The following is a 12411-nucleotide window of genomic DNA, read 5'->3' on the forward strand; positions in this document are numbered from 1 at the left end:
GGTCCATTAAATCTCACTTAGCTTGAACAGGCAACTACTATGCAAACAAAAACTTACAGAAAAATGTTGAATATCTATACAGAAAAGAGCTTTGCCCCTCTCCTGTGAATTTTGGATAATATATTCTTCATAAAATGGAAGTTGTCATTAATATAAGTACCACTTGAAATAAGACTGAAGAAAGAGTAACTGACCTAGACCAGAAACATACACTAAATACAAACCCAACAGAAGTGTATTCTTAAATAGCATACATACTGATAGTGAAGAATATTTACCTGCTAAACATCCATATGCAAACGTGATTCAGTAAACTCCTTCAGAGCATGCAAGTGAGCCTATTAAAATTAATTGCCTATTAATATACTACAGTAGGCTGCTAAATAAGAGGCTGCATTTTACAGCATTCACAGTGCCAGATTTTCAGTAACAGCATATTGATAATATAAGCTGAAACGGTCTCTTTTCTTTCCTTCTCCCTCCTGCCCCCTCCAACATCCAAAAAGTAAACCATACACAGAACATGACAATGTATCTAAACCTTTAATGCAGAAAATGCTGGTTTAGACAGGGGTCCTCCAACTTACCTGTGGCTTGGCAGAAGAGGCGAAAGGGTCCTCGGACACTAACATGCTGTGCCTGGTCACTTAAGAAAGGTGGCAACAACATGATCTTTAGAGAGTCTGTGCTAGACCAAACATCAGGCTGGGTACTGGTGGGTGAAGGAGATGAGTCACTCCCAACACAGGACAAAAAGGAGGTACCAGTAGGAGGGAAAGGTATAGGAGATGAGGCTGTGTGACAGAAGAGGACAGAAAAGAAAAAGAGGGTACTAAGGAAAGAAGTTGTAAGAAATACATCATACTGAAGAAATAATGCAGAGACACAAACGAATTTTAGAAGAGTAGTATCCCAAAGCCCCTAGAGAAGAGCTCTTTCTTCCTTCACCCACATTTCTTTTTCCTTCCTTCCACCCTGCCCTGGGTTATAACCCATTCAATTAGAGCTGAGAAGAGAATCTGCTCCAAACTGAAATTTTTGAAACTACTTTTCCCTCCTTAAAGGAAACCACATCAGTGCTTGCAATATGGAAAGTAGTGTCACTGTGTCAAGTTTCATAAAAGTCAAGGTATAATACAATTTATTTTAATATTTATTCTGTAATATGTACATAATTAAAAATAGAAAAATAAAACCAAACTGAATCTTATAAAATATAAACTGTTTACACTAAGATGGTCTAAATTATATTTGCGTGAAAGTTCAACATAGAAAAGCAGCCCAGGCATACTGTTTACTGTTAAAATGTATTCTACTTGTAGCAATATTTACAGAAAGATGCAGTGAGAGGAACAATTCTTCAAGACTGTACCGCACAAAATGCTTTTACAGACAAACAGTGCTGCTGTGAACCAAGCTGAGAACAAATGCACACTTTCACAATTGCAGGCATGATTCACATAAAGAGTTCAAACTGATTGTTTTGAGCAGCTCCAGTTTCAGTCTCCAGTTGCATAGGAGATTGGGAAGGTGTCATCCAGAAAGGGTGACGCTGCAAAGATTTGTCACAAAAAGAAGCTGAGTTATTTCTGAATCTGAAAAAAAGAGAAAGAATCGGCAACGTTTTCTCATCAGGCTGTATCCTAACAGTCCATTCCAGCAAGTCACTAGCTGAATTATTGTAGTTAATTCTTCTTGATTCCAGCTCTGCTTCCACCATGCAAAAACCTCTCTCTGCATCACTACTAACTGATATCTGCTTGCCTGCACTGTGTCATTAAAAATAAAATAAAATAAAGCCAAGAAGAAAAAAATCAAAGAAATTCAGTCTTGTACAGAAAACACAACACGATTGTGTCCAGCTTGCTGGCTGGGGGGGAGGGAAGGGAAAAAATATAAGAGCATTCCTAAACCTATTACTTCCTCCCTCCCCCCACTTACTCCATGTTTTGTACTGATACTGTTGTACCTAAACTGCTAGAAAGCAGTGAAGAAAAAAGACTTTAAACAAGATTATCCCTGAGTCTTACACAAATCAAGGCAATACTATCCCCATTGTTCCTTAAAATCTCAGATACTTAAAAAGCAGTTAAAAAAATTAACTTTAAACAACTAAAGAGACCTAGTGTGTCAAAACACAAAGCATAAAACTAAAAGTAATCACTAGAAGCATAGAGAAAAAAAAAATGTCCCAATCAGGACAAAGACTATAATTTACCAATCTGATAAACTAAACTTAATTTCCAATTTGGAATTAAAATGAAACTAGGTCTTTTTAATGTCAGCAAAAAATATGTGTAGACTGAAGTACTTTTTAAAACCAACTGAATTAGAAAATTACTTTTATCCTATTGGAAGAAGAGGGATGAAGAACAAGCAAACAACCGTTCACAAGAGCAAAGCGCTCCTTGGGGGTAAAATTGGGAACAAACAAATGGTGATCTGAAACTGGCCATTTAAAAAAAAAAAAGTATAAGACAGTACAACACAAGATGCTATGGTCTGCAGACAAGAACACTACTTCTCTAATCTGGCGAGATCTGAATGCTAATTGGCTTGCTGTACAGCATAAGCATGTAATCCCCACTATGGCTCAGCGGTCACACCCGCGCTCTCTGTGCTCAAATAGCTAGCCACGGGACCACAGCCGACTTCCACCACTCAACCAGACAATTGGGTCCTTCAGTCCCCATCTGCGTCTGAGTCGGCATACTTGAGCTCACACTTGACATCGAAGGGCTTGTCCTTGGCTTCTCGGGATGCCTGTGAATCCCCAGCCTGCAGCTGGCCGTTCCCACAGTCGGGCTCAGTCTCATAGCCAGTGTCGTGCGCTGGCTTTGGCTGCTCCCCGCTCTGGTGGCTGACGCTGCCTTGCTCCACCAGTGTCTCCTTCACGCTTTGCTCACAGTCAGAAAAATCTGACTTTTTCTTCTTACCAAGCAGCATGATGGAGCGGAATTTCAAGCACTGCCCTGGCAAGTACCCTTTGTAACAGTTGTAGGAGAGCAGGCACAAGAACAGGATAAAAAAGAAGAGGAAGAGGAACATCAACAGGAAGTTATCATTTGACTTGAGGAACATTGTCTTTTCCGGGACCGTGTCAGGAATGGAATTGAAGAGCTCTGTGTTGGAGGGTGCACTTGTTTGAACAGAGCCAAGGGGCTTTGTTACTATCCTTGCTGTTGTTACTGGTACCATATGAGTAGTCAAAGTGTGAGCGGTTGACCCCTCAGTTGATACAGCTGACACTTTCGGCACATCACTATTACCTTCTGTTGGTGCAGCTGCCGTGGTGGGGCCCACCGTGGTATGCTGGATCTTTTTCAGTTCCAAGACATGCTTGGCCAGCACTTGAGAAAATTTCTTATTCTTCACTTTTTCTTCTGACAAACACTGGTAAACACCGCTGTCTCCTTCTGATAAATTGAAGATGAGCAGTGCCTTTTCCAGCAAACGGTACTTGGGACTCTCCACTCTCAGCACATCATCTTTGAACTTCCAAACTACCTGTGCCAGATTGGATTTTTGAGAACACTTGAGTTCTGCTGTGCTCCCATGCTTGAATGTATGCTGTAGGGAATTCTCGCTTACTTTATCTGGAACATCAAAATAAATGTGCAGAGTATCAGGAATGATTCCCATTTGCTCTAATCTGTGTAATTTTCACAAGACTGTGCTATAGTCTTAACAGAAATGTAAAGATTAAGACATTCAGATTACCTCACAAGACCAAGATGACAGCATGCAAAGATCTTAGCAAAATACCAAGCTACAATTACGTGCAAGACATCGGGACAGACTAGGAGATAGGACACCTCAAACTCTAAGACAGCCTCCACTTCCAAATAAGGATGACAGGTTGTTGATCCGCAACTGAGTGTGCATCTGAGAAGAGCCATTGTTTGAGACAAGGTGCTGAATTTGGTATCACTTTATATGCAGTTAGTGCACTTTAAGTAAATCAGCAGCTACAAAATATCCAAGAAGGAACTGAGCAAAGTGCTGTTACTCAACTTGAACTCTCTTCTAAAAACAATACCAGCACTTACAGCATACCCACAGTGCAACACCATAAATTAATGAAAAACTAAGAAAACTCTCATGGTGGTCCATGCTTTGCATGAATTAGAAATAAAAATAGAGTAAATCGAACTCCGCAGAGGTTTTTTTTTTTACTGCAGTAAAAACCTCCTGTAACACTGCTCTTAAGATCTCCTTCATCTGGTGTCAGCAGCACATATTACAAAGAAAGAATCTGTGGTTACTTTTGTTAAATCACTGCAAAGGGTACTTCAGCTGCTCTGCATCATGTTCTGAGTCATCATTCCCTCTCACCAGAAAACCAGCTTTTTTTGGGACCATTTGCTCTGATCCAGCTGCAATAACCAAGCACTTATCAAGTCTCACAGCAGAATGTCAAATGCTGTATCACAGAGACAGGCCTCTGCGCTAGAATTACTTATGGCAAATACTGCTTTCATTCACAAGTCGCTGTTGAGGTGCCCCCGTTCATTTCAGCAGTCTGTGCACTGCACACTGAAATGCATACAAACAGACATTTTAACACAACATGCAGGCTGTACAGGTTCTCAAATATTCAAAAGTATAGTATCATACCTATTAAGATATAAATGAATGTTCCGATAATCACAAAAAAGCTAAACTAAACACAACTTTCACTAATTCACCTAGAGGCATGAAAGAGCTCTTCGAAGACCTACTCACCAGAACAAGACGATGCATCTCCACCTATGTTCTGAATCCAGCTCCTGTAAAAGGAAGTCCAAGTATTACAATTTCAAATCTTGTTTCCTACAGCCTGCTCATCCTCCTGTCCTAAGCAAGATTCATTTTATCTAAACAGCACAAGTAGATGGAGACAGATAAGAAAAAGTCTGTATCTGAAAACATTTGGCTTAGAAAATGGCACTATCAATAATGGGCAAAGCTGATGTAACTGTAAGGTAATAAAAGGCTACCATTACCTTTCAATTTCATTTTCTTTAAAAATATCAATGCAGGAAGCTTCATGGGGATTCCAAGCACAGTAAGGATCCCTTGCTAAAACACAGTCAACACAAGTGGTGTACTTGTCACAGAATGCAACTGGAGACTGAACTACACCAGAATTAGAACCAGCATAGAGGTACCTTCTGCCCTAAAAAAAACAAAGCACAAAAACCAACACAGACAGTCATTTCCTCAAAGCCAAACAAACCAACCCATTAAACAATTTAAAGAGTTGCATATATTAACAGCCATATTTGTAAAAACTGGAACAGGAGCAGAACAAGCATTTTGATTACCTTAGAAAGGAAGCTTATGAAAATATTCAGCTAGGCTGGAAGTGCAAAGAGACAAAAGAACAAAAACCTGAAATAGATACAGTTTATGAGAATGGAAAGTAACCACGTCTAACCATGGCTTCATCACAGAGTTTTTCCACAAATACAAATGCATTGACAATCCTCCTATGAGGCAATGCAAGCCTGTGCTGATGACAGGGGTGAAGCAGGCACATGCAAGCCTGAACAGGCAAGGCCTCCTCTATGTAGGAACTGCTCCTGCTCCTGTTAACCAAAGCAGCACCACTGCCCTCAGCTCTTCTGCCAGTTGGGTCTCTGCAGCCACATCAGCAGCAGCCTTACAAGAGTCAGATGCAGCTACCTACTTGGGACTCATGGAGATACACTGGACAGTATTCAAAGGAAATAGCACTGGAAAAGATGGAAAAGGAAAAGTGGGATATAAACAGAACAGCTCTTTCACACACTGCTGCTGGGGATCCCAAACAATTATTACCCTGAGTATGACAGGAAAAGAACACTCTTATCCTGAACACCCTTCTTATAAAAGGCAGGCAGCTTCCTTATTTCACTCATCTGTTCCAAAGCTCAGGGAAACCAATAGCAAAAGGTACACCGTGAATTTACATATTATTATGCAAAGCCTTAAGAAAGGAGCCTGCGCTGCAACCCAAAACCACTAGCGACTGACCCTCTGGTCATTTTGAGAGGCTGTGAATACAAAGCTGAACAGCACACCCCACCTTGGCAGTGGGTTGCCTTCATCCTGAGCAGAATACCGAGTGGATTTATCAGCACCCTACTGCAGTTGTCATGGCAAATAAGCCAGATCCAAGCACAGAGTAGCTTTTCCTGTACTGCAACCATACAGATCTCAGTATGTAGAAATGTACTCGGGGACTGTGTCTGCAGTGACTCTGGAAGGAGGAATATGATCACAAAGTGATGGGCAGACGTCCAAAAGATTCCAGTAGAGAAACATTCTTTGAAAACCTCATTTCATGGTGCAGACTTCTGGTCTTGACATAAGAAACAGCCTCACCTAACACGGCATCTTAGGAATGGATTTAGGGTTTGGGGCTCAATGTCATTCTTTCATTAAGGATGTAAGGAGGTTTTGCCATGAGAATTCAGGACTGGTTAGTATCTTTGATGCTATGGTCATGAGTAAGTGTTTTAAAATCAAGCTAACAAATGATGCATTTCTGGCTAGCAGCATTCCCTAGAGTAAGCTACAAGACCAAGTACAAATCAGGTTAGAACCAATCTCATATGAAGTGTGCACACAGCTTTCAAAGAAACTGACACTGGACAATGAAAGTTGAAACTATCAAAAGAGAATCTGCTTACACTACTGGAAGATGGACTCAGACAATCAGGCTCAAGAGACATAAACTCAAATGCAGTATTTCATCCTGAAATTTGATGTTTTAAAATCAAGACACATCTTTCAGTAAAGCAGGAGTTAGAAGGATCTACTGTAGGCTCATCTGACACTGTCCACTAGTCTTCAAACAAGGTAGACGTACCATAGGAAGGGCCTGAAGACTACTGCAGTAGTGTGTTCAGAAACAACTGACTCCAGAGAGGTCTAAAGTAGCAACTATTAACCTCCTGTGATTAATCCTTATTATGGCCAGTACGCATACTGCAATACCACCTTGACAAATGACTTCAGTAGCAACTGACTGTGATTGCTGCTGTGATGTCCAGGGAGGTAGAAACTTGTGTTTTCATGCTGGGGAGCAGAAGTAATCCCTGCTTGGGTGGTACCACAACTATGCATCTTTCGTGACTCACACTTGACCCAATCTCCACTCCTCATTGCTGAAATTATCTTATTATCATTATCTTGTATCATAAAGCAAATGCCAAAACTTCCTGTCAAAGTAAGGCATTTAAAGCTTTCTTTGCAGATAAAAATAGAAGACATTAGCAAACACTTTATATATACATACACACATACTGTCTATATATGTAAGTTGCTAGTGCGATGCATCATATATTAAAAATATTACTATTTTTACAAAATCTATAAGCACTGAAATTTTTATTATCACACAAAAATAAAAGCTGTTTCTAAGGTATCTTGGCATTATTGCTAAATGTCTAGCTGCAGAGTTTTTATTGATCACCAGGTAGCTACTGAATACCAGCATTACTACAAGACATTTCAAGAGTTATTCTTTCCTTAGGATTAATAAACCCCAAAATTTCACCAGTTTGAGGGGTGTGATACTATAAGCCACTGCTTTAGGTGGTGATTTCATAGACATTCAGGGATCTGCTGGTCTGAGTAACTATGGCCAGAAGTATAGATACAATAAGTACACAGAGTGATTATCCTCCCACTCTCACAAACCCAGTATTAAACCAAGCAACTGACTAATAACTGGTTTGCAGCCTGCGGCAAGGCTCACCCCCACAAGCTGGAGCTGCAGCTGGTGCCTGCCAGAAAGACAGGACCTCACCAGAGGTCCTCATTGCACTAACATGAGTGATCTAATGATACATCTAGCGTGCAGAAGCTTGCAAGATTTGGGTTACACAGCTTTGAGTCTCTCTAATACACAAGGCTGTTCAATCATCTTAGGTCTATTTCCTCAGAAAGATACACTATTCCTCTGCTAAGCCCCCCAAAAGATTTTTCCTCACGGATTTGCAATGGCCACAAGGGGTCAGGATTTTTACGGAGCTCCTAACCTGAAAACTGGTACCTTAAAACACCACTTTTAGCGTCTGCACACGAAATCGCAGTGAAGACCCCTATACCTGTACTCCAACCTCCACATTCCCCATTTCTACACACTTTTAGAGGCTTGCACCTACCAAAGACACTGAAATGCAGCAGGTAATACATAATATTGCTGCAGCACAAGGAGTTAGAGATGCAGCCTTTGTCTCTGTGCAGTGACAGCTTTTTTTTTTTGTCACAACAAGGTTATAAGGTGGTATTAAAAAGTTTTGAGGAAGAGCAAAATGAGAGGAATGATGTGAGGATTATAGCACCTACTGTTTTGGATGAAATCAAGAGAGTTTGGACTGGCTCAAATTTGGGGAAAAGTTGTGTTTCTTCAATAATATGCATTCCATTTTCATAGCTGATAGCTTTGTGCAGGGCTCCTCGATCTGAAACGACAAAGTAAAATATTTAAGATCCTTAAAATAAAAGCCAGAGAAAAAATTGCACAACTGCTGTAAGCTGACTCAATCGGCTTGATGTTCAGCTGAAGATTTCACACAATGTGTGCCAATGGCAATCCTGAAATCTGCTACCATAAGGACCTCTGAGCAAGAAATAATATTTTGGAACAAAGAATGACCACTTAGGGATTATCTTAAATGCATTTTTGCTGCACTCGTTGCAGTTTTGCAGCTCTTTTCCTGCATTGCTTTCTCAAAGCATGAAAGATTCTCTACTCACTATTGCCCTTTACTTTTTAACAAAAGCACCAACTGCTGTAAAAGCATTGTAAATATGGAAACTCAAGAGTTTTCCTTAACATATTTGAGCCTAATGAATCAGTACATCATTGAAAAAAAGTCTTCTTCAGAACCCACCTGTACTGATGAACATAACATCATATATGGAGCCATTGAGTGCTCTGACTCTGTCTACTACAATCTGGGTGTACTTCACATCTCGTTTTACTAGTCGAGGTCTGTCTCCCATTGGAGTCACCGAGTCATCCATTAGGGGATGATCTTTAACAAACTGCAATGTTTTGTCTGGCAAATTCAAAGAGCTCATGTAGTTTGATGCTCTGGCTTCATTGTTTATGCACTAGTGAGGGGAACAAACCAAAAAGAGCAACAACCAAATTACACCATTTACTTGTACAAGGGAGAGACAATTACGAGCAGCTACGTGCGTTTTCTTTTCTGCATTATTCTGGCCAGTAAACACACATTTATATTATACTCATTCTACTGAGGAGGGTCCTCAGGTCTCATAGCACTTGAGCTTCTGTGATGTACAAATCCCTGAGGTTTGGACTACATTTTTATTTGGGCCCAAAATACATTTTAGAATCTCTTGCTTCTTAACTACTTTTACCTGTCACCTCATTCAATAGTAGCAACTGCAGGAAATGTAAGAAATTAAGAGAAATGTGAAAGAGACCGAGCACTATGAATATGTTGGTTTGCAGGCAATGCACTGTATTGGATAAACCTGCTGAACCCATTGAGACAATACAATGTTTGCTGTACTTCTGTTCAACTGACCTAAAAAATACTTGATGTTGGCTAGCGTATAATGACATCTATTTTGCCACTAGAAAATCAGTAACAAAATCATGAAAGTGCAAAACCAGCAAATAACTTTACTGTAGATTTAAAAAACCCACTTTTGATTTCCAGAAATAAAGTTCAGAATAAATCACTTGCGTGTTTTTTTCTACAAAGCCTTTAAAACAAGAAGTATCCAGGCCAGCTACCTAATATTTACCAGTTTCTTTAGTCCTAAGCATTATAAGGAAAAGTCTCTCTTTTTCATCATTTGTTATCAGATTCAAAATTATACAAACTTACAGCACCAGGTCGAGGATGAGGAATTTCCCCATTGTATCGTACCCACTTCGTATGAGACTGTTCTACTGTAGCACTCTGCATGTATTTTCCTTTCGAGAAAACCTCTTCTACAGCAGACAGATTGTACGCACACACTGCAGACAGCCCCATGTTATTCCTAAAAGTTCAGAATGAAAGAAAGAAAACCAGAGGACTAATTATTACTTATTGCGATAACCAACTGAGATTAAAAGTACTTATCCAGGAAAAGGCTGTACCACACTTACAGCTGTGGTGTGAAGACTCCATATATGACTGGTTCCTTCAAAGTTGTCGACTTGAGAATAAAAACATCATTGATAATATTGAAAACTAAATTCTTATCAGGGTTGGTACAAATCAATCTGGCCTTCAGGAAGGAAGTCCATTTTTTCTGCAAGGTCCTTAATCCTCCTTGGTCCCTCTTTTGACATTAAAAAAAAAATAAATAAAAGGTGTTTGTGAGAAGAATTAGCAACATTTTTGCATTTAAGAACCACTGCTCTATAGCATGAAATTCCTGAGCACTGCTACTTTCTAACGTTTCACTATAGGCACATTAGTAAGTGTTAACACAGCAAAACATAGAAGCCCCAGAACAATTAGTCAAAAACATTGCAGAATGGTTTCTATCAGTGCACAGAGGGGAGATATGAGACTTACAGAAAGAACAATACTTCAGCAGCACTTGAAAACTAAGATGAGTAAAGACCTGCTTATTAGAACAAGTAAAATAAGTATGGAATTATTATACTGTCCCTTAAGACAAGAAAGAAGCATTGCATTGTTCTGTGACATCTAAACTGTGATTTTAAATTCTAATGTTATGATAAGCACTTGAACTTGCCTGATATTAATAATTTCCTTAGAAGAAATGCAGCAGTGGTTTAATTCTGCAAACAGTTACCACCTTTATTAAGGACTTGCAGGACCCACACTTAAAGCAGTAAAGGTATATTGATTAGATATGTTTAAAAATATTTAGTACTCAAGCTGTAGCTCTGTTACTTGTCTTCAAAAAGCAGGGCATATTTGAACATTGCTAATATTTCCCATATTTCCTATGGAAAATATTAGAAGAAACCTGCAAAATTTAAGTATAAATGCTTATAGATTTGCAACTTGACATTGATTTCCATTTTAGACAAACAGCAGCAATAAAGCTCTTGTATTTCATGATACTCCTCTTTTAAGGAGTGCACAAGCTGCCAGCAGGCAGAGGGCCACAATAATAAGCCTCATGTAAACCTGCCTCCAGCTGCTTGTTTAATGGAAATCTCAAGAGCACTAACTCGTTATTGATGTTTTGACTTCCATGTTTAAATATAAAACAGTAAGGTCTAAATAAAACATTTCAACCTCATCAAAATGAAATGGCTAGATAAATTTCCTGTCGTAAAAAAAAAAAAAAAAAATCCTGCGGAAATTGGTACATTCCTGTGAAGATTTTTCGTTAAATCAACCTACTAAAAAATAACTTTCTTCATCAGCAAGATTCTTAACCAGCACTCCTAAGTACATACTTGAACCAGCCTAACACACTGAGGTTTAAACACATCACATGTGACAGAATCAGGCTGCTGGTGACCATTTTCCTTGAGGCTCTGGCAGCTCCAACAGCTTCATGAAATTTTACCACTGTGCAAAATTAAATCAAGTATTTGCTCCTAAAGCAACAATAAGGCTTTCTCAGTTCTGAGTAACTGACTGAAACTGCTGATTCACCAAGTTTGACTACTTCCATTTAATTGGCAGTAAGTCCACAATAATAAACACTATTTAAACACACACACAAAATTCTACTTGAATTAGTTAAAATAAACTGAATTAGTTAAAGTAAACTAACTACATCCCACCTTGCACACTCTAGCTATTCTTGGAATCATCAGTTTTCCAACAAATTCATACTCCACAGGCACCTCGGTGAAAAAGAAGTATATCTTGTCATCTTCTCCGTCTGTGCTGTTTTGGTCTGCTCTTATGACATCAGCAAAAACAAAATTAGGCTCTACAAATACAGAGAGAAGAATTTTATATTATACATGAGACTACTAACTTGATTCCCCCAACGACCCTACAGGAGTCCCCTTTCACCCAAACCTCACACTGCGTATAGGCTCTCCAGGCACTGACTTGCTTATACAGTTTGGTGTTCATAATATGAATAGCATTTCTAAAGAAATAGAAATGGGGGGGGGGAAACAACCCACAAACCCACAACCCTACATGAAAGCACTAAGATACTTGAGAGACCTCTATGGTCTGGTATCTCATTGCTTCCAACATTTTTCAGGCTGAAGTGCAGTTTTCTAACAGGCCTGAAAAGGTACCCTTGCTTGCACACCACTTCCCTATTTCAGCTATTAGCAGAAACACTAAAAAAAATATAGTATCGTTACTTCAACTCAGTATTTTGTACTTTTTGGACTTAATGCATGCAAAATAAACTGTAGCACTTTAACATCAAGTTGAAGCCTGTGTAGCTTAAAACTGTTTTCATTGCCAATGCTATAAAAATCCTGATATTTCAAAATAATGTTTCTTGAGGGCACAC

At 39.3% G+C, this 12411-nt stretch overlaps 1 protein-coding gene across 6 annotated transcripts in view; it reads right to left on the minus strand.

Moving 5' to 3' along the window:
- Positions 1-1293: 1293 nt before the first annotated feature.
- The window catches only part of SEMA4D (semaphorin 4D), a 79302-nt gene continuing 68184 nt past the window's right edge, over positions 1294-12411 (minus strand). For all 6 annotated transcript variants that reach the window (XM_031054123.2, XM_034072600.1, XM_031054122.2 and 3 more), the window contains exons 9-16: positions 11714-11865; positions 10106-10281; positions 9840-9996; positions 8868-9090; positions 8320-8435; positions 4986-5158; positions 4726-4769; positions 1294-3596 (exon numbers count right to left, since the gene is read on the minus strand). In XM_031054123.2, coding sequence (XP_030909983.1) covers positions 2683-3596; positions 4726-4769; positions 4986-5158; positions 8320-8435; positions 8868-9090; positions 9840-9996; positions 10106-10281; positions 11714-11865 — 1955 coding nt within the window. In that variant the 3' untranslated portion in view covers positions 1294-2682. The remainder of the gene's footprint in view (positions 3597-4725; positions 4770-4985; positions 5159-8319; positions 8436-8867; positions 9091-9839; positions 9997-10105; positions 10282-11713; positions 11866-12411) is intronic.

This window comes from Melopsittacus undulatus, chromosome Z (genome assembly GCF_012275295.1).
Source record: "Melopsittacus undulatus isolate bMelUnd1 chromosome Z, bMelUnd1.mat.Z, whole genome shotgun sequence".
NCBI lineage: Eukaryota > Metazoa > Chordata > Aves > Psittaciformes > Psittaculidae > Melopsittacus > Melopsittacus undulatus.